We start from the raw sequence: 22,216 nt of genomic DNA on the forward strand, positions 1-22,216 counted from the left end.
TGCTATTGGTGCTATAGTCCATAAAACAAGTACAGCAAAAATTCATCGAAAAATTCCGAAATAATTCAAGGGGATCGAAACAGTACTAATCCAATGCTAAACCTGCAAATCGCCTCAGGTAACGTGGTTCAACAATATTGTCTAGCATTATTATATAAAAGAAGATTTTTAAGCTTTCTTTTATTGAAAATTCTATTATAGGCTTCCTGATCGGAGCGTTCAAAATTCGAACAAGTTCCCGCCCATTGTACGGCGTGTAGAATGTAATGGAACAATGACATTCGGTCCGTTTTCTACGCACAAAGGCTCTCTATGGGAACTGTGCGGCCCTTAGGACCGGGGAAAGACAAGTCCACGGGTCTTTGAGGAGTAGGACGATATCTCGGGACAACAGTTTTACGGTTGTCGAAAATCGTGGGCAGAGAAGGAGACAAGGAGAAAAGAAACGGACTCACCTGTTGAAGGTCTGCTCGTACTGCTTGATCTCGCGGCGGGACAGCTCGTGGAACTCTGTGTAAACGTTCACGAATTTGTACTGCTTCTTCACTTCTTTTCCTTCCTCGAGCTCGTCGTTGATCCTTTGCCGCCTGCTGAGCAGATTGCTGAGCTCCGCGTCCGCTGGCATCTTTCTTATCACCTCGACGAACTCGTTTCTATTTTCTTTTTACAGATATTCGGTTAACCTCGACGGGGTTGCCTCGCCGGACCGGACCGCGTGTGTTCCCGAGTGAACGGAGCAGAATCGACGTGATTTTCCCGAGAGAAATCGAAAGGACTCTCGGAAATGGATTATGGTAACTGTCAGATTGAAAAGCGACGAGGCGACGCGAATACGAACCGGCCGGCGCCGTGAGCCAGCATGGACTGACGGTACCTAGAGAAACCCCCACCACTATACCCACCTTTGCCGAGCAGTGCCGTAACAAACTGGCGCCTGAGAGGGCGATCTCGTCGATGCTCGAAAAATTTTTACTCGATCAGCGATTTTTAAGAATTTTTTTTTTGGTATCAGTAGTGTTTCCTGATTTCTCAACATTTTTCTCGAGAAATGAGGAATAAGACTATATTTCCCGAAAATTCTCGAGAATTTTTAATAAAATACAAAAATATTGGGGAACTTATAATATTCCCAAAACTGAACTAACGGTCTAACAGTTCTAAGTTCACTTGAACTTATAATGTTTGGAATATCGTTAGTAATATTTGTCGAAAGGGCAAAAAACTTTAATTCGGTGTTTATTCCTGTTCAATATGTACATAACTTTAAAAACAAGGAAAAAATTGACGCTAAATATAACCGATAAATTTATTTATTTGAAACCAAACTTTTATAAAGTGAAACATTACGCTCTTGTTTTGAAATGACTTCATAATGCGTCTAATGTAGAATCAGACAATCTACATCTTTTTTTTTGTAACAAAATCTGTAGCCGTAGAAAAATTTCTTTCATTTTGCGTGGATGTTGGCTTTGTCGTATACAGAACATCCAAAAGTTGCTGAAGATTGGGTATCCTTTTAGGTGTGCACAACCTCACATCGACATACATTCGCAACAATTGTTATAAATTTTCACATTGCAAACATGCATACATAGGCATTGATATGCTGCCTGTAGATATGCTTATACGTGCGCGATTGATTGGTAATATGCAATTTGAGTTAACTGAAAATTTATTTCCGAAAATATGTTATAAAATAAATGAGATTCATAAGAATTTTCCTAGATTTAAATTTCTCGAGAAATACTGGAATTTCTCGAGAAATGATAAATAATCAATTCTAAAATTTCTCGAGAAAGAATTCCCGAGAAGGAACATTAGTAATCAGGCTACAAGGTGTCGTAGAATTTATTGCTTTTGTTAACATCATTTTTAAGATGATAAATAAGTTTTCTCTTTTTATTTTTCCAATTTTGTAGGTGACGAATATTGTTGGTGCAATGCTCTTTGAGAACAATTCAAAAATGAAAAACGATGATTTTTAAGAACTTTGTTTTGACAATAGATCGCCGGAGCGAGTCAAATTTGAATCATTTACGATTTTGTTGCTATATATATACAAAAACTTAAATCATTTTTTTAAACATATGCTGGTTTTTAATAGAATTATGAATTGTATACAAATATTAATTCCTCCCTCTCCCCACTTCTTAGTTTCAAAAAACCATATGTGCTAATAAAGTTTCTTTAAAATAAAATTTTATTTTTTTTTAAAACTTCAATTTTGATGATTCAGTCAAATTGACTCATTTCAGGCAAAATACCCAACATCCGGCTTTGTCCGGCTTTGACCAACATGTGGTTTTAAAAAAGGGACTGCAAGATTTTTTTCTTCTATTAGTTTATTTACGAATGTTGTGTATCTGTTATCTTAAGTTAATACACATTTCTTTTTTGTTTTTGTTAATAGCATCTTTAAGATGATAAATAAAGTTTCTTTTTTAATTTCTTCAATTTCGGAGCATTTTTGTATGTCACACTTACTGTTAGTGTAACACTGTTTAGAAAAAATTAACTTTGAAAGAGATTCTAAAAATGTACAGGATGTATAAAATGATCAATAGAATCTCAGTAAATATATTCAGAAATGTGCATAGAAAAGAAAATTGATGCGCATTTTAGCGAATCTAAAACGGATCTAAAAATGTCTGGCATGCTTGTTAGCAATTATTTAAATGATGATCGTTTAAAAAGCGACATTAATCAATTTGTAACATTTTGACACTATCATGTTGAATTTTCAGGTGCGCCGGTTTTCCCTTTGCAACACTGTATTTATTCTTCGTGGGAATCGAAAGATATCGATCCGATGCGTCGATGGATTAACCTAAGAAGAATTTATTTGATAACCTCCTAGCGAGAGTCAACTCATTCTGAAAATCTCGGACTTGTCGGACACGATTCCTGAAGTCCCACCAGGAGCGTGTCTCGAAGAGGAGGTACCCTATTCCACTGATTATCAACGCAATGTACGCAACCGTTTCCGTATCTGCGTTAATCATGGTACTATAAACACAGCCTAATAGCGTTTCTCCGTATTACCTCGGAATATCCTTGGGCGTCATAACAACGTTTTCAGAATATGCGTATTTGTAGGCCGAATTCCAAACGCCCAATAACTGGTGCTAGTCGGCTGTCGATATTCGCAGTTGGAACAGTCTCGTGTGCCGCCGACATAATACTGAAGAGCAAAGGCGGCGGAGACGTTGACGCATTAACTGCCACGGTGGCAACAAAAATAAATAATTTAAAAAATACAATTACAGGCAACGGTATCCTTTGCAATTTTGTGAGTACAACAAGCTACCAATCTGTGTTACAATTTTCATTAACGCTTCGCCTATCAATAGCTCTTTTCCAATGATTGTTCTATACTTAAAAGAAGCTTAATTTTGTTTCAGATAAAGTTTTTCTTCGAAAGCCTCTATGGAAACTGCCAGCACTGCCTGAGTGCTCAATTGTTATTCTTCGGTTCTGAAAAGACTGTTAAGCCTTTATTTTATCGCCGGTAAAGCGTTAGGGGTGGCGCAACAAGATTATCACCTGGAGTTTCTGGTTTCTGAGCGATTCTTTGAAATTTCATTAGAGCGACGCGTCGACGACAGGGAAAACAGTGGCAGCGAATGTGTTAACCACGAGCTCGCCGCAGCGGCAAAGAGGGTGGTTCCGTGAGTAATCTCTTCAGGTGAAACGGAAGCAGAAACTCGAGCCTCATCGGCGTCGGCGATGACGAGACCGATATTCTTTCATGTGCGAGGAAACACGAGCGCTCCAGCCCTCCGGCGAAATTTCTGATAGAACACCGGCGTTCGAGGGGTGTGCTCGCGAGCGCATCGATCGTCGCTACCGGAACCTAATTCATAAGAAGCGCCGGGAGCTGTTCGGCGAACCCGGAAGCGGGATCGAACGTTGCGAGAGAGCTAATATATAGGCTCGAGGATGTCTTCTTCTTCGGATGAGCCGCGAAAGAGGCGGATCAAGACCGGCAAAAAGTCGGTTCTCTGCAGCACCCCTTTAGAGGAAGCGTGCAAGCTGTCCAACGCCAGTCCATCAGCTTCCACGATCCGCACGAACTCCACGTCGAGCATAGTCATCAGACGGCGCCTGATACAGCGAGTGAAAGCCGAGAAAAAGCAGAAACCGGCGTTTGCTGAGAAAGAACGGAAACCGGCGAAAGCTAAGAAAGAGCAGAAGAAGAAGAAGAAGAAGAAGAAGAAGACGAAAGAGGGAACTAATCGCAAGAAGCCTAAAAAGCCCGTAGACTCCGATGATTGGCTGACGGTGGAGGAACAGTCGGATGACGAGAAAGAAAACCTGAAGCAGCCCCCGAGGACTTTGACAAAGGGACCTGCACTGTTCCAGGATACCGCGTCCCCGGAACGGGTTCGTGAAGCTCAACACTTTCACGATTATCATTTTGATTCGCCTATTCGCCAGCGTCGCGGGGATGATGCGAGTCCAGTCCCGGTAGACTTAGGGGGCTATGAGAAATCCTTGCCTTCGGAGAACCTCTCGCATCTTCGGATCCGTTTTGACAGCAGCGACGAAGAGGAGGATGAGAAGTTATACTTCAGTAATTAGACTCTTTCTAACTTGGAGCTGACAAAGGCCCGAGTCTATGCCAGTCTAAGAATTAATTATGTATCAACTGTAACGTAACTTCTGGCTAATTTTAATCTAATTTCAGGAAGAAGTAGCCCAGTCAAGAGTTACCCAGGTGCAAGAGATCGCCGGAAAAGAAAACGTGAAATACGTATTAATAAATCTAAGCAGTGGTTGGCAAACCTCAAAGTTCCCACCGTAGCAGCTGATACACTCTGGGATGACTATGTTAGGGAACATCCTGAAGAAATGCGCGAGTATGTTGCTCCACCTGCTGAACGACAAGAGGAGTCACCGTCGAGCGAGGATTACTTGATTTCTCCCAGACGAAAGCAAAATAAGGGTGATAGAGGTATACAATGAAGCAATTAACACGTTCGCTACCAAGCCATTATTTAATTTTAAAAGTGGGCACCTGCGTGCCTTATTGTTTGTAAACGCTGACGAGTATACTCGACAGAGTAAGCGCGCATGCTGCAAAAATGAAATAGAGTGTAACAAATTTTTCTAGTTGTTTCTTTCATAACTAGACAGCGGATTTTATGCATTTATGGCAACAATTAGTAGGTGTGATTTGAAACAGTAAAAATATTAAACATGTCAAGAAAGGAAATAAATTTCTATTTTACTCCAATTTGTTGTGATTCACATAAAAAAATTTTATTTTGCATAAAGATCCGCTGTCTATTCAAAACTATGTATAGGATCTATTATGGAAACTGGCAGCGGGCGTATTAATAAATTAATGTGATTAAAATTTCTTTGAAAGTGAAGGATTCGTTGTTAGTAGGCAAGGCTACTAAAAAAGACAATATCGAGAACTGGTGGAGCAAGGAGATATGGTTTGGCCAGGATGTGCCACGGGACAGGTTCAGGACACGTGGACACTTTGACGGAACCTCAAGGAAATGGTTACGAAAAGTCATAAAGCCGGACCTGTACAGGTTCCCTGAACCCAAAGATGCCGAATTCGAGGTAAGCAAAACAGGAGCTCCAAGAATAAGGCTGAACGAATATCTTAAGAAATGTAAGGCTCGGAAAGATTTGGATTCGCAAGCGGCTGGTCCGTCATGCTCGAGAAACGAGCAAACTCCGAATGAGACTGTTAAAAATACGAAAATTGAACAGAAGAAAAAATTGCAGAGAAGAAAACCAGTGGAGGATGATTCGTCATCAGACACTGAAACTGCTAATTCGGCAGTGGCGGGTTCACTGGCTACAGAATGGCAAAGATTCAGTAATCTTCGTTCGTATGCGACGCGATTAAAAGCGAATGAACGGGAAATGTTGTCCAAGAGCGTCACCAAAAGTTTAAATGAAAAATCTCTGGTTCCTGCGAAAAGAATAAAGCAGGAAAGAGCGAGCGAGTCGAGCACAAACGATTCAAAAAGGGCAAAGATAGCGGACGAAAATAATGCACCTGTCATAAAGTCTGTGCAAAAATTAGTCGAGAAAAGATACGTAAAAGAAAAAGGCCATTGGCGAATTGTATGAAGTGTAAAATATTTTCGTTGAACAATAAACATTCACAGATGACTTTAATTGGTGAATGAAATTCACGCTTTTCGCCACAGTTATGGCGAAATGGTATGCTTTTTTACGATCTTTTCGTATCGTCTCTATACAATATACTGTTTTTCTTATACACTATTTTGATTGTATATTATCGTTGTTTTGGCCAAGAGAAAATGATTGTTTCAATAAACGTTTATTTGTTAGATGAAAACTCATTATTTTCGAATTATAGATCTTCCCTTATAGGAATCTTCTGCGATGTTATCAACAGTTTCGAATTGTAGTTGTCAGATAGATCAAAGATGTCGCGGGCACTGTGCAGCTGATGTTTAATTTCTGGTTATCTACATATGTATACTCGTTAATTAAATAGTAACCAAAACGAAACAAAGTGGACTCCAACACAAAACAGCATTGTTGATTATAGTCTCGTTCGATTTTCTATATTTGTCTACTTAGGTTTAAAATCGAAGATCGACGATCGTAGTGGTCGGTATGAGTTTTGTTTTCGACTTCGTAAGGAATTTGTTTTTAAAGATGCTGCAGTTAGTTTGGTTCGGGAAGCGGAGGATATCTAATTCCTTGTGTATATACGTGAAAACGAACACTGGCAATACACTTGCCGTCGATCTGGATCCAAAATGGGACATAAAAAACGTGAAAGAGATAGTGGCCCCTCGAATGGGCACATCACCTGAAGACATAAAAATTATTTTTGCGGGAAAAGAGTTGCATAACTCGACGATAATAGAGGTAAGCATTTGCATTTCACTTGACAATATCGTTGACAATCTGTTTTTACGAGCCAAGTTTAGGTTAGGTATCATAACCTCACTTGGTTCTATTTTTTGTCCATTTTTTAAATCTTTATCGACAGTCACGGTAACTGTGTGTTCTACTGCTTTCAATCATAAGCTATAGAATTGGAGTAGAGTGGACAACTATTAAGGCTGTCGTTCACTTAACAGCACCGCATATGTACTGGATCAACGACGACATATTAATTTCTATTGAAAGGAGGAAAAAGGAGGTCTTGTTCATGTGCGGTGCAGTTAAGTGAGCAACAGCCTTCACGATGGATGCTGTAGTTCAGGTATTTAGTGTTCTCAGTACTATGCTATTGTAGGAATGCGATTTAGGGCAACAAAGTATCCTGCACGCTATCAAAACTCCTCACCAAAGGCTCAACAGAAGCAAAGACACAAGCACCATTGAAGAGTCTTCGGAGTTATCTGATCTGAATGATAGTGGCGGCAAGCCGATGAACGAAACTCTTACCGATTTGCCTTTGGACGATTCAGATCTGCAAGAGAATTCATTGAAGGAAGGTAGAATAATCGTAGCTTTTTAAAGGGTAAACACATGTGGTTAATGTGTATGTCTATCAGCGTAAACTGCTATGAAGTTTCAGCAATTAATACTATATGATTGTTTGCAGACCATCGGGAGAATCGAGCTCATTTCTTTGTGTACTGTTCAGCACCCTGCAGAGCAGTTACAACAGGAAAATTGAGAGTCAGATGCGCAACTTGTAAGAGCGGGGCTGTTACAGTAGACAGAGATCCCCAATGCTGGCCAGACGTGCTCCAGCCACGTAAAATAACAGTTCACTGTGAGAATGATCTGTGTTCTGCACCTGCAACGATTTCTGACGACACCGAGACACAAGTTCTATACGCTCATTTTTATTTCAAATGTGCGAACCATGCCAGTCTTGGAGAACAAGACGAAGCAGTTCCATTGTACCTTGTTAAACCAAATTTGAGGAAGATTCCTTGTTTAGCATGCACAGATGTTAGGTAATTACTGTACTCCGTGTAGCATGATCTGGGTTCTCGTATCTTTAAACAAAGTTACATTATTGCAGAGATACAGTGCTGGTTTTTCCATGCGAAGCAGGACACGTAACTTGCCTTGATTGCTTTAAAGATTATTGCGCAGTTCGCCTAAGAGAACGTCAGTTCCAATTCGATGATGTTAAAGGGTATTATACTCTTCCTTGCCCAGCAGGATGCCCTGACTCTCTTATTCCCGAAGTGCATCATTTTCATCTTCTCACTTCGCAACAGGTACTTCGAATACTGATTAGTACTCCGAGTTATTGTGAATACTGAAAATTCTTTGGATATTTACCGTATACCTGTGCATTATTTAGTACGAACAGTATCAGAGGTTCAGTACAGAGGAGTATGTTTTACGTGCCGGAGGTCTTTTATGTCCCAGACCAGATTGTGGGATGGGAATTATACCAGAATCCCCTGATGATGGTACCTCTGATGAAGCGTGTAGGAGAATTCAATGTATTGGCGGCTGTGGAGTAAGCATACTTATGTAAAAATATTTAAAAAATATTAGCTGTTTTGAATATCGATAACAAATAGACGATTCTCATAGACTTCTGAAGGAGGAAGGGGCCACATTAGGCCCATTAGGCTACATTATTAGGAAATCTTACATTATTGTTCAATGTGCAATAATGTCGTAAAAGAAGCAGAACGAATCGTTGAAGTTAAAAATGTTGCCTCTAGAAATCTGTAAGAGTCGCCTATCGATTATCGAATCGCAAAAGTGGTTGAACAATGTGATTAAAGAAGTATTATTGTACTTTGTGTCTGCAGTATGTTTTCTGTAGAAGATGTCTACAAGGCTTCCACGTAGGAGAGTGCGAATTGCAGCCGTATGAATTTTTCAATGGGATGTTAAAATCCGGCGGATATTCGGTGGACCCGGAAAGGGCTAAAGATGTACTTAGAACGATATTATACAGATTCCATTTATCGTAAACCTAGAAAAATCATTCTATATTATTTGCTCCAGGCAAAATGGGACGAAGCTACTATGGTGACCATAAAAATATCGACAAAACCATGTCCGAAATGCAGGACACCGACTGAAAGAGATGGTATTTACAATACCGTGAAACAAAATAATATTATGAACGTACAGTTCAAGATAAATGAAATATATTTTTCAGGGGGATGCATGCACATGGTTTGCACAAGAGCCGGCTGTGGTTACCATTGGTGTTGGGTGTGTCAAACGCAATGGACAAGAGAGTGCATGGGTAATCATTGGTTCGGTTAATGTACAGCGAACATTTAGAATCTTATATATATTATTAATTTATACAATTGTAAATAGCATAAAATTTGTATACTGGGTGTTCCAGAAAGGGGTGATTCCCGTGGCGGTTCTAAGCACCTTTTTCCTTTGTCAATTCGCGCCGAAACGATTTGTTTTCAAGATATCAACGAAAAGCACGGACCAATTAAAGGTCCCGCTGAGCGTGACGTTGCCGTTTTTCGTTAATAACACGAAAACGAAGCGCTTCGGCGCGAATTGGCAAAAGAAAAAGTTGCTTAGGATTACCTCAGAACCCCTTTCTTTTTCCAACACTCTTTCTTGGAAACCCTATATAGTGTTTTTATGGAAAGCTAGATACTAGTCGACTTAAAGTATCTAGAAAGGAATAGGATCTATACATTTTTCGAAAGAAACATAACAGTTTTTGTATAGCTTTTCTGAATTATACTATTTTGTAATTCTATAAATAATTTATTAAAATACTCTTGTTTCCTAAAGATTTTGTGACTATTTAATATATAAGTTAATCGTTACATGCGTAACAGTTACAGGTTTATATATCAACACAAACTGTACTAAATTATTATGAACTAAGCGTACAAGTACCTTTGCTTTATCTACAAATAAATAATCTAATATGTTCTATGAGCAATTTGTTTGCGATTCGATCACGCTTCTGTGAATTCTGAGGAAGACACCATGTATGCATGTTTAGTATACTTTATTGTAATGATTATATTATCCAATACATACCATTTAATAGTATTAAGACACGATCTTCGGACGGATTGATTTCTTGGAAATCGATATTGAACTGATATCAATTTATCGATTACAAAATACTTAAATTATTCGTTCCAACAGCTTGCCGAATGCAATTTGCAACCTGCTCGATCGATCCCGATACAAACGTTAATGCGTACTTTTTAGGCTTATCAATAATTGAGAGGTTCGTAGCAAAGGCAGTACAAATTTTCATTCTCGTCTAAAAAAGCTTCTCGACTTTTAAAAAAATTTAACAAACACTCTTTATTTCGACCCGGTATGTCTAGAATATTAGAGAAAAACTTCCTATTACAATAACAGGAGTTAAAATGGTTCTACAATATTTGTCACAAAGGTCTTTGTCAAGAACCTTTCAATATCTATTTTATAGAGGTGTGCGAGAACCCGAAATTTTGGGATTCCCGAGCACATTTGCGTTCCTGTAAATTTTCGACATTATTCTTGGGAATCCCGAAATTTTTGAGGACCCGATACATTCGAGAATCCCGAAATTTTCAAAGAACCCGACTTCTTGCCTTGCCCATCGGGTTTTGGCGCAGCTCTACTATTTTCATATTGCACCTACGTAGACGCGTTTCCTACGTTAGTCCTTTTCTCTTGATCTAATCACCTAGCTATCAGAATAACTGTAGAAATGAAGTAGCAACGATCCAGCATTATTAAAACTAATTGTATCACATACTTAAATCAAATCGCTGTAGTTTGCGGGGCCGGTGGTGGTGTCAACGGTGTCCAAGAGGTAGTCTGATGGTCGTTGGCAGCGATATCTGATTCCTGCCGGTGGTGTCTGTCAATGACCGTCGTCAAGTATCTTCGATTCTCGTCTTGCTGTACATCGTTCAACGTATCCGCGTTTTGGTCAGCGTAACTGACCGGTATATGGTGTTCTTTTGGCGGAGTGTCGTACTCTACACTGACGGGAGATACTGTTCCAGTCTGTTGGATCGGTTGCAGGTGCAACATCTGAGGATGATGGTGTTGCTGGTGGCGGTCAGGTGTTGTCGATTGAACAGGTGACGCCTGGTACTCGTGAACATAGTCATCCACCGGAGGAACTGTGTCCGTGCCGTTGGGATGCAGAGGATGATGAAGACCGGTGTGAGGAACTGAAGCGTAAGATGACATTTGGTGATGCAGATGCAGGTTCAAGTTCAAGTAAGGTTGCTGTTGCTGTTGCTGCTGCTCCGAGAGAGAGCTGGGATGAATCCAGGCCGAGGCGTCGGTGCAGTGACCATGCTCTTGGGGCACGGAAGGCAGGTTCGACGGTACGTACAGGGCACACCCTGTGGCTGTAGTTGGCGAGGATGTACCGACGACGCTCCTGCTGAATATTGCGTGAGAGGATGATGTTGGTGACGGCGACGGGGACGTGGGCCACTCTTGAGCAGGCGGTAGACATGCTGGACTCAGAGTTTGCAGAGATTCTGGGCTGCGCGGTGACCATCCTGATGCTGTCACGTACGCCGTCGAGTGCAGAAGTTGTACTGGACTGTATGGGTCTGCGCGTTGCTCTGTAATAAAAGTGGAACGTTAGAGTCAACTCATTTTTATTATTTTTTGGGTGCTATGTAGAGGAGGTCGGGGTCGAAACATTGTAAATCATTCAAAATCTATTACAGCTATTCTCGAAAATTTTAAACGCTTTAATTTTAATAAATATTGTATTACTATCCATCCCATGTCGAGTTACAACCTTACAATAGAGTTACAATTCTTCATTTTGTATTAATAACTCAAACATTAGTTGTTGAAAATCGGAAATACCGTGGTTAAGTGATGTACCAATTTTTGTTGTAAATGTAATAGATTTTGTGTAATCGTGGTCCGAAGTCAAGCTGTTGTTTTCGACCCTGAGTTCCCCTACTTTATATGGACTTTACCGTCTTGTATATATTTGTGTCTCAGAGAATAAGGCGTGGATCTGCACGTATTTCTGTGGCTGGCCGTGGACACGGTACAGGCATTAGTGAGATGATTATTGACTGTCACCGATGCTTGGTTTTGTGCAGCTGCTATCGCTGTAGCCGTGTTATACTCGTATCCCATGGTCGGTTGCGGTAAAAACCATGCTCCCGTGTCTGCAAATGAAAATATCAATTTTAGAGACTCGCTCAGCATTCCCCCAACAAATTCTGACAACTTTGGGGACCTTCGACAAATTCTATAATTCTGCACACTTACATTGCGGATAAGTTTGTGGATCAGCAGGACGTTCTTTGGCATCCAGGAACGCCTTCGCGAAGGGATTATACTTGATCTTCAAGTTCGTCACTTCCTCATTTTGATACGCCGTCACTGCTATGAACTGTGTCTCGGGATAACGGTACGTCAGCACCTGGGTAAGATAAATATCATTTAGAAAATAATTACAAGAACCGCAGATCTATATTGTATCGTTGTTAATGTTATACCGTTCTTTGTTCCACAGCATCCACACGGACGAGATGAACCCGGGGCTCGTACTTGTGCAACGAGTTCAACATTATCTGTCCATTCCCATTCGATTTGTTAGTTAACTTCACCTTGGCGAACGAAACTGCTTCCTTCATCCAGTGGGACCCGAAATTAGGGCTCTCGGGGTGGATGTAGATCGGATTCGGTGGAGCAACTTCCGCTTTACCGCCTGGTACCCATTCTCCGTTCACGTACTTCCATCTGTGAACATCATTCTGCCATGTATCCTTAAACGTTCAATCTTTTACCAGAAATTAACAGAATATGTTTTGGAAGGTTCTCCCACTTCAACTTCTAAACAATTTGTTTACCTGCTACAGGTTTTATCTTTTCAACTCTTACCATGACCCAAATTATTTCATTTTCACTTGGAGCAATTAGGAAAATTATTATGCTCCTACTGCATCTATATTTTCAGTTCAATTTTTCATTGAACTTCTAGGTTTCTGGCTTTTAAGCTATGTATCTGGCACAAGTATAAATATTTATGAATATTAAAAGTCCACACGACTTTTAAGTCTCAAGAATAGTTTCTGCTTATAAAAATATGAACAATAATAAGGGAAAATACTTTTGATTTGGTAGAGTACTGCTCTATTAACACGTTGACTGCCATGTCACCCATATGTGGGTGACGGAATTATTTGTCCAGGTTTTAAAATGAATTTTTACGTTAATATATTCATTGTGCCTAATTTGGAGGACTACTCAATATCATACATTTCATTCTTTTCAATTTTTATTTCATTAAGTAACTTACTCTGATTTTATGGAATATTTGAGGTTTCTAGTTTGGCAGTCAAAGTGTTAAAAGCAAAGTATTTGTCTCGAAATTGCTGTCACCTAAGAACTAAAATGTTTGGTGAAGGGTTAACAGATAAGAAGACAATTTACCTGTGCGGATCCACCTGGACGAATTCGAGAAGAAGCGTGTACATCGCTTTCGGTTCCAATCCTCGTGCCACCACCTTCACCACCGGAAACATCCGTCTGAAATCAGAAGACAAAGGGCTGTAGCGGGTCGGGAGAAAGATATTCGTCTTGTAACTGTTACCGGCTGCTGTTCCTCGGTGTCTACACGCCCTTATCCTTATCGGGATCTCACCCGGGGCCCCGGCTACCACCGGACACGTTTTGTAAAATGATAAAGAAACGCGGCGTGACGCGGCGCGGCACGGCCTCGAGAGCAACAACATTTTATAAAACACTAATGAAAGTAACACCGAGGAACAGCCCGATCAGCAAGAGAAGAATCGAGCCGCCTGCAATAAAAGTTTACGATGCCCAACGATACCCGCGTAAAACATTCTCCCGTCGAGCTGGTACCTGCGAACGCCTCGTCGCTCGACAAACCGTAATCGTTTTTAATAATATTACGAATCGTAAAAGTAGCCAATGCCGCACCGGATGTCCTTTGATCCACCGGCATGCGCAGCGACCGATTTCCCCTTGGACAGGTTCATCCGTCTTTCGCAGTTTCCGGTTTTGCTATTCATTAGCCGACTGCGGATTTTATGCGTTTATAGCGCATAAAGCGCAAAAAAAACCCCCAATGATTTTACCGATTTTCGATGCAGTTTTTAGAAGTTGACGCGGACGTGTCTCGATTTTATAAATTAATTTTTACGCGAATTCTTTAAGATCTAGTTTGTGAGTTTATAGAATGTGATTGAGTTTGTGTCATTTTATTTGTAACATTTTGTTAGAGAAATAATTTTTCTTGTTAAATGAAACGCCGTTTAGGCGTTTAATCTCGAGGGCACCGATAAGTATTTTTTAATACATTTTCTAGAGGTCTGAATTCTTTGGAATTCAGTTTAGGAGTTTCAATCCTAGACTAGACCTTTTTTTAAAGAAATAATTATTTGGCCACTGCATTAAATACTATTCAATATCCAATTCTAGAAAAGTTAACTCCCAAGATGAGTCAACTATTTGCATTCTCTTAAAAAAAAAAACAATAATCTCGACAAATTAAACTTGGTTGAATAAAAATCTCGAGGATCCAAGCATCAACAAAGTAATCTTTCAAAAACATTTGATATTCCATTGTAGATAATAATTTCATTGAAAATTTTTTAAACCATTCGGTATAAGGTTATCATAATACCACAGAGATCCACAATCTATTTATAATCGGTTATTAACGACAAAAGGAGCTTCGATAAACGTAGAAATGTGGCAAGAGGATAATTATGAAAGAAATTATACTGAATGTTGAGCTATGGCGGCGGGTAAGAAAGGAATAGCACCGAGTGGCTTTTATCTCGTGCATGGAACGTAGGTTCGCGTGAATCATCTAAATTCTCGTAACGTTTCGCAATGATCTTTTTCCATTCCGCGTACCGTTTTTCTTCTACCGAGTGGTACATATGAACTATTATTTTTACCTTCTGCCTTGTTCACACCGGCGCTCTAATTAAGTCATTTTTACGCGCGACGGCGAGCCATCTTTGCTACGGATCTTTCGACGTTCTCGAGCACGACGAGACAACCAGCAACAACCAAGCCGCATCGAAATGATCGCGTCGTCATTCGTGGGAATTAATTATTCCAAGCGAAGCGGCCTGCACCGAGTGACGTCGCAATGTCACGGGACTTTCCTTCGTCTTCGAGGAAAATTACGCCTCGAAATTCGACATTTTTCCTTATTATTGTTTGACCGCCTCGATTAGCCGTGCAAGCATTTTGCTAAGACAGTAATTTGTTATTTTGTGTGCGTTATTAACGCTTTTCCTCTTTTCAATGTGACTGATTGCATAAGTGTTGTTAACGCTCTAATTCCTAATTTTATGTAGTCACCTATTCCTCATTTCATTCTAATTGCATAGATATTATTAGAATCTATTCAATTTGTAATACAAATTCTATTCAATTCTAATTCTAATTCAATCTATTAATCAATTTATAATATTATTTTCAATTTTGTGTTCATTATTTTTCCTAGATAAATATTAAAACAGTCATTTTTCCGGGTATGTATAGTTTGATGTACAGAAAGTTTGTTGTTCCTTCCATAATCTACAGGCACATTAAAATTACAAAATGGCTGAAAGCAATTTCCTCGCTGCCCATTCCTTCATTTACTTTTCCTTCGTTTCTCTGTTAGCAAATATTGTTATACGAACAATTTCATCTCACTCACCTGCCATTCTTAGTAACAATCATCTCATTGGTCAGACACTGGAACTTGGTCCATAGATCTCGATCCTCGAGAGACAAAGAAAGAGGCAGGCCCTGGCTTCCGGTGATCGTCATGCCACCGAGATTCTGCCCGGAAACCACTGTCCTCTCGTCGTTTTGTTCCTCGTGATCCCCTTCGGGCGATGATCGACTCCTAGCACTGCCACGTTCCCTGTCTCGATCATCGTGGATCTCTCTGTCTCGCTCTCTTTCGCAGCACGAAGATCGCGCTGGCGATCCAGGGTTGATCGCTGGCTGCTGCATTTTCTTTGTTCTCCAACTCGGCTTTGTCGATCTTCCAATTGATCCAGGTAGTCTTTTGTTTTTTATTTTACTTTTCTATTTCTCGACCTTTGCTCCTTCAAGTCTTCAAATTTTCTGTTCTTCTATAATTCTACTCTCGGATCTTTGGATCTTCAAATCTTCAAGTTTTCAAATATTCAAATATTCTATTCTTCTATTCTTCTATTCTCTGATCTTTGGATCCTCAAATATTCAAATATTCTATTCTTCTATTCTTCTATTCTCTGATCTTTGGATCCTCAAATCTTCAAGTTTTCAAATATTCAAATATTCTATTCTTCTATTCTTCTATTCTCTGATCTTTGGATCCTCAAATCTTCAAATTTTCTATTCTTCTATAATTCTACTCTCGGATCTTTGATTCTTCAAATCTTCAAGTTTTCAAATATTCAAATATTCTATTCTTCTGTTCTTCTATTCTCTGATCTTTGGATCCTCAAATCTTCAAGTCTTCAAATCTTCAAATTTTCTATTCTTCTATTGTTCTATTCTCTGATCTTTGAATTTTTAAATCTTCAAGTCTTCAAATATTCAAATTTTCTATTCTTCCATTATTCTATTCTCTGATCTTTGGATCCTCAAATCTTCAAGGCTTCAAATCTTCAAATTTTCTGTTCTTCTATAATTCTACTCTCTGATCTTTGGATCTTCAAATCTTCAAGTCTTCAAATATTCAAATATTCTATTCTTCTATTCTTCTACTCTCTGATCTTTGGATCCCCAAATCTTCAAGTCTTCAAAACTTCAAGTTTTCTACTTTTTGATCTCCAAATCTTCTATTCGAGTTTACTCAGGTTCTAGTCCCCTATCATCTATTCTTTTAACTTGAGAATATACCTCATTGTTCTGAATTCTATCCTCAGCCTTGAAGGAGGAGACGGCGCAATCTAGAAATGTTTCAAACTTGGGATCTGCTCGATCTCCTTCGTGGTTTGGTTCGTCACTGTCAATTGGAGTATCCTATCTTCAAGTTGATTAACAGTATCCTTACCCCACCGTCCTTAGAATATTTAACTAGTTGGTCACCAGGAAGATGAATTTCATCCCCTATCGTCACGACCGAACAGTCTCCCAACTTCTCCTCACTTCACAGATTATCTTCCCTCGATCTCGAAGACAATAACACAGAATGTTCCCAAATTTTCACCACAGTGAAGGTCACAGGTCAAATGTACATTCATACACCTGGCTTACAAACCAGGAGGAAACCCAAAACAAAAATCAGTCTAAACTAGGTGCTCCAATGTCTCCTTTGTCCAAAATCCCCGCAATCAATCAAATCCATAAATCCTCAGACTTCCGTATCACTTCATCATCAACCATTACTCTGTCCCCAGTCTGCGAGACACCAAATACCCCAGTGACCACAAGAATATTTAATTATCTTCCAATTCCAATCGTCACAGTCTCTCAAACTGTATCTCGACTCCAAAAAACAACAAACGGGACAAATCTCGACGATGAGCAATGCAATGATCTGCTAATCGATCATCCACCTGGCATTCTCTTCAACAGAGGATCCCCAAGCAAGACCAACGTACCGAAATTATTCCACCACTTGGTAATCTTTGCATCAAATGATCCTCAACCAAGACCAATATACCAACATACCAATCGCTTCTTCACTTGACAATCTCTCCATCGGAGGATCGACGAACGTGTCGACGAAGTATGGACACCCCAAAAAATAGATCCCTCTCGATCAAGCCTGATGTACCAATCCACCGATCGATCTTCCACCAGTGGATCCCTTCATTAAAGAACTCTCGATCAAGACGAATGTACCAACGTTCCAATCACTCCTCGCAATGACCTCAACAAACGTCCTCCAAGCAAGACCAATGTACCAATCACTTCTCCACCCGAGAATCTCTTCATCAAGGAATCCTGGATCCTAATTGACCAATCCACCGATCACTCCTCGAAGGATCGTCGATCAGGACCAATGTACCGATACTCCGATCGCTTGTTCACCCGTCGATCTCTTCATCAAAGGGTCCCGCTGTCCGGAGCGTGTGCGCGAACCGGTAAACCGAGAGCAGGGGTGGCGTGCAGGGTGAGTCCGATCGATCGGCATCGATGCGTTCGATCTTCCGGCCGATTGTCCACGGGTGCGAGAGAAAAGGAGAAACGAACGTGGGAAAGTCGGCGTTAGAAGGTGGAGGAAGGACAACGGGCGCGGTGTATTCCTTCCGGAGACTATTTCGGCCCCGTGGTCCGCGTGGCCGTGCTCGTAACACTTGGGCGCGATATTTCACACTAGTCGGCGAAGACGAGCCGCGGACTTGACTGGCTCGGATATCGTCCTCTCTGTTCGACAAAGTCTGTCTTGGCTCTGTCCTGCCTCTGTTCCCGGCGAAGGTACCCGCCGGGCACCGTCCAATCGATGCCCGCACCGGGTGCCCCCGCCGCCGGTCCAGCCAGGTGCTAATTAAAGGTCCGAATTAGGAAGGCACGCAGAGCAGCATGGCGGCTACCGTCAGGATCGGCCAGGATTGGTCCGCGATCTCCAACCGACCGCTCGATCCTTTTCTCCGGAGAGGATCGAGGACACCGGTCGCCGCCTATTCGACCAACACCTGGCCAATCAGCCGTACACCTGGCCAATCCTCGAACGGTTACGTTTCGCGATTACACGTCGGTTGGTCGATCCCAACGACACCACGAGGCAAGTCAGTCCGCCCACGTCCGACTACACGATCATCCTCGGGATCGCCTCTGTCGTCGCGATCGCCGGAGTCTCGCGATCCAGCTTTCTAGATCCTCGATCCGAGCGGAGGCTCTCTTTCTCTCTCTCTCCCCCTCTCTGTCTCTCTCTCTTTCTCTCTCTGTCGCACAGGATTTGTTTACTCGCTTCGATCCTGCGAGATTGTACGCTGTCTCATTGTTACACTGGCTTGATCTACTTTTTTCTGCCGAGGGTCTCTTCGAAAGAGTGATCCTCGGATTGGCTGCCGAGTTGAAGTGCGATGACGAGCGAGAGTGTTCTGGAGAGTTTCAGTAGAGATGTAGTGGTGATACGGGTTTCATTTTTGGAGGATTCAAGATTGTGGTGCGCGCCGAGAAGATTGGGGAGGCGAGGCTCAATGGAGACTGGAACCTGTAATTGGTAATTAGATGATTTGTTTTGTGTTGTTTGCGAGAGATAATTGGGGTTTGGTGAACTGTTTTCGACACGTTCGCTATCATTGTTGCACATATGTGACGTCCATAATCTCGTTGTTTTGTTAACACGTTGAATTTTGTGCTTTTCACACTTGTTTACCTATTTCGGTTACAGATCAGCGTCATTAACAAGAATTGCTAGTTAGTTGATTATGAATCTTTCATTTTATACTATGGTCTAGTTAATTTCATTGATATTCGGTGGTATTAGTTTTATAGCAATCGTTTTTAAACAACTTAAAGATAGTTCAATTAATTTTGTACACTTTGTTGTTTCAATTCATTGCATGCAATGTAATGTTGAGAGTTGAAATTGTTTTAATATTTAATAAAGTAGGTACGTTGCATTTAGTAAAATATTTTAACGAAGATGATGAGCAGTGAAACAAATGCTGGTAGCGAACGTGTTCATCTTTGCATCATTTTAGTAAATAGTTTTAGAATAAGAATTCAATTGCAAATGCTTCTATAAGTACGCAGCTACAGAACAATACATTATGTTTAATTCTTGCAAGGGGGGTGCTTTTGACAATTTCACGACAACAATAGCTAAGCTTATAGTAAACTCCTACAATAACACGACTTTAAAAAGATTTAGCATACTATTCGTATTTCTGGCGATTTTGACGTATCCCCAGTGAAAGTTGCTCTATCAAAAGTGAAACTGAAGATAGCGACAATCATAAAGAAGATTTCACTATAACTTTCGCTTCAGATGTACGGTCGTAAATGAAGCTGCACTTGTCAAAAAGTTTTGCCGTTCCCTCTCCAATATGACATTCATATTTTCATGCTTGAATAAATATTATGACCAAATAAATTCACTGGAAGACAAAAGAGTTCTCGAAATTGCAGTAAAATTTTTTGTTCGTTCCTCATGAGCGGACTGCCGATCTTTATGCAAAATAAAAACTTTTGATCTGAATTGGAACAAACTGGGGTGAAATAAAAATTTAATTCTTTTTTGAAAAATAATATAACAGTATGTTTAAATTCTTCTAATGTTGTTACTGTTCTAAATTACACCTACTCATTTTTATCATAAATGCATAAAATTCGCAGTTTACTCACGAGTCAATCGAAAGTAAATTAAAATGACAATGCAATAATCACAGTTATTTTTGTTCTGAAAGGGTGAACTAAATTCAACTTAATCTAATGCACTGATTTAATGCACTGCTTAATGAAACTCTGAATAGACTGAATCAAGTTCTATTTAATTCCTGTGTGTTTATAATGTCTCATAAAAATAAATATTTATTTCATTCGCAACTTAACCCTAAACCGAGCCTTGAAAGTACCTGATACATATTGTCTTATAAAAATAAGAAAATTGAATTTATTTAGATTTTGTGCAGTTTGTAATATAATATACGCTCTACTAAATATATCTATTTAATCATTCCCCACGAAAGCATCTTTAGAATTTCAGTAATTGCAAATTAAAAAATCTGGAACCGGTCATTTTGACCGGCGGTGTAAGGTTTAATGCTAATGAAGCTCTGACTAGAGCGAATCAAGTTCTACCAAATACCTCTTAATTTAAAATTTAATTATTTCATAACACAATGAATCACGTATCCTACACACTGCGATCGAACGTCTACAAGACCAGAGTTTTCCAAACTTTGTTCAAAGGATAAACAATCGCGTAAACAGCCCGGGGTTAACAACACCAAATAAGAAAGCCAAGCAACACGTGATTATTTCCTCATTCGCATCGTTTTGCAAGAACTCGCGGACAAGATAGCGACGCGAGCAAACATATTCATCTTCGCGGATAGTAAATCAACCGCGGTTTCGATCGTGACGGGGTTAACGGGTTAAGGTAAAACGGTCCTGGCCACGGTGGATCACCGCAGCTGCAGGCGAAAACGGTTAACCGTTCTCGACGGATAGACTGTACTGACCGTTCCCCGAGTCAAATGACAAAAATCAACAGCAAAGTTACGTCCGGCCGGCCGATGTATCGCCGAGTAGATATTTGACCAGGACCGTTTCTTGTTTGCCCGAGCGCGCGAGTTTCGGCTGGCAAAGTAACCATTCAGCCCTGGCCGATATTTGTCCTAGTAATTTCGTCGGAGGGAATGAAAAAAAGTCGCGATATCGGTGCCGTGACGCGACGTCCTCGTAACGGAGTGGATGTACCATCCGGGCTAGACCATTTGTTCAACGTTTGTACTCTCTTCGTTGTAGCAGCCATTTTTACTTGGCCAAATTTCCTTCAAATCTGAAATAAACCTCGATCTGAAATAAGCTCGACCATTTGTTCAACGTTTGTACTCTCTTCGTTGTAGCAGCCATTTTTACTTGGCCAAATTTCCTTCAACTCTGAAATAAACCTCGATCTGAAATAAGCTCGACCATTTGTTCAACGTTTGTACTCTCTTCGTTGTAGCAGCCATTTTTACTTGGCCAAATTTCCTTCAACTCTGAAATAAACCTCGATCTGAAATAAGCTCGACCATTTGTTCAACGTTTGTACTCTCTTCGTTGTAGCAGCCATTTTTACTTGGCCAACTTTCCTTCAAATCTGAAATAAACCTCGATCTGAAATAAGCTCGACCATTTGTTCAACGTTTGTACTCTCTTCGTTGTAGCAGCCATTTTTACTTGGCCAAATTTCCTTCAAATCTGAAATAAACCTCGATCTGAAATAAGCTCGACCATTTGTTCAACGTTTGTACTCTCTTCGTTGTAGCAGCCATTTTTGGACCTTGAATAAGTTCTCGCTGTTTCTTCAAAAATGGCAGTAGCAGTACCCCGTTCGTGGAATTTCGAATGGTAACACACATGCAAGGCAGTAGTGTATCTAACCTTAAATTTCAGTGTATGGTAGTTCACTTTAGTGTAAACAAAGTAATTTTTTCTTAGTTCTGAAAATGTCTACTTTTGTGCCAAATAAAGTGTATTTGCGGGGAATTTTATTGCACTACTTTATTCAAAAGAAATCTGCAGCTGAAGCACATAGAATTCTTGTTGAGACTTATGGCGACAATGCTTTGTCGGATACGACATGCAGAGACTGGTTTCGACGCTTCAAAAATAATGATTTTGAACTTGAGGATAAAGAACGTTTTGGCGCACCGAAAAAATTTGAAGACGAAAAGTTGGAGGAATTACT

The 22,216-nt window shown here is 40.3% G+C and overlaps 4 protein-coding genes across 8 annotated transcripts in view; 2 read left to right on the forward strand and 2 right to left on the reverse strand.

Annotated features, from left to right (window-relative positions):
- The window catches only part of Swip-1 (EF-hand domain-containing protein D2 homolog Swip-1), a 35,544-nt gene extending 34,683 nt beyond the window's left edge, over positions 1-861 (reverse strand). The window contains exon 1 of the mRNA XM_076797579.1: positions 456-861. Within this exon, the coding sequence (XP_076653694.1) occupies positions 456-625 (170 nt within the window). The 5' untranslated portion in view covers positions 626-861. The remainder of the gene's footprint in view (positions 1-455) is intronic.
- A 2,269-nt stretch (positions 862-3,130) lies between these two features.
- LOC143359515 (uncharacterized) lies at positions 3,131-6,322 on the forward strand. 2 transcript variants are annotated; one of them, XM_076797485.1, is made up of 4 exons: positions 3,131-3,289; positions 3,402-4,573; positions 4,688-4,954; positions 5,390-6,322. In XM_076797485.1, exons 2-4 carry the CDS (start codon positions 3,940-3,942, stop codon positions 6,094-6,096), a joined length of 1,608 nt encoding a protein of 535 aa, XP_076653600.1. In that variant the 5' UTR covers positions 3,131-3,289; positions 3,402-3,939; the 3' UTR covers positions 6,097-6,322. The 2 variants fall into 2 exon arrangements, with proteins under 2 accessions (XP_076653600.1, XP_076653608.1); XM_076797493.1 differs by having other exon boundaries at positions 5,393-6,322.
- A 208-nt stretch (positions 6,323-6,530) lies between these two features.
- Park (E3 ubiquitin-protein ligase parkin) lies at positions 6,531-9,849 on the forward strand. 2 transcript variants are annotated; one of them, XM_076797635.1, is made up of 8 exons: positions 6,531-6,870; positions 7,244-7,445; positions 7,556-7,916; positions 7,985-8,186; positions 8,273-8,434; positions 8,736-8,861; positions 8,935-9,019; positions 9,092-9,849. In XM_076797635.1, exons 1-8 carry the CDS (start codon positions 6,613-6,615, stop codon positions 9,199-9,201), a joined length of 1,506 nt encoding a protein of 501 aa, XP_076653750.1. In that variant the 5' UTR covers positions 6,531-6,612; the 3' UTR covers positions 9,202-9,849. The 2 variants fall into 2 exon arrangements, 1 of the variants encoding a protein (XP_076653750.1); XR_013083137.1 differs by lacking the exon at positions 9,092-9,849 and having other exon boundaries at positions 8,273-8,448.
- Positions 9,850-9,991: 142 nt separating this feature from the next.
- Byn (T-domain transcriptional activator brachyenteron) lies at positions 9,992-16,146 on the reverse strand. Of its 3 annotated transcripts, XM_076797614.1 has the most exons (7): positions 15,587-16,146; positions 13,336-13,431; positions 12,399-12,642; positions 12,169-12,322; positions 11,868-12,065; positions 10,670-11,498; positions 9,992-10,601 (listed from the first exon to the last, which is right to left on the reverse strand). In XM_076797614.1, exons 1-6 carry the CDS (start codon positions 15,886-15,888, stop codon positions 10,675-10,677), a joined length of 1,818 nt encoding a protein of 605 aa, XP_076653729.1. In that variant the 5' UTR covers positions 15,889-16,146; the 3' UTR covers positions 9,992-10,601; positions 10,670-10,674. The 3 variants fall into 3 exon arrangements, with proteins under 3 accessions (XP_076653729.1, XP_076653720.1, XP_076653738.1); XM_076797605.1 differs by having other exon boundaries at positions 9,992-11,498; XM_076797623.1 differs by lacking the exon at positions 15,587-16,146 and adding an exon at positions 14,832-14,921 and having other exon boundaries at positions 9,992-11,498.
- Positions 16,147-22,216: the final 6,070 nt, after the last annotated feature.

Source organism: Halictus rubicundus, chromosome 1 (assembly GCF_050948215.1).
Source record: "Halictus rubicundus isolate RS-2024b chromosome 1, iyHalRubi1_principal, whole genome shotgun sequence".
Lineage (NCBI taxonomy): Eukaryota > Metazoa > Arthropoda > Insecta > Hymenoptera > Halictidae > Halictus > Halictus rubicundus.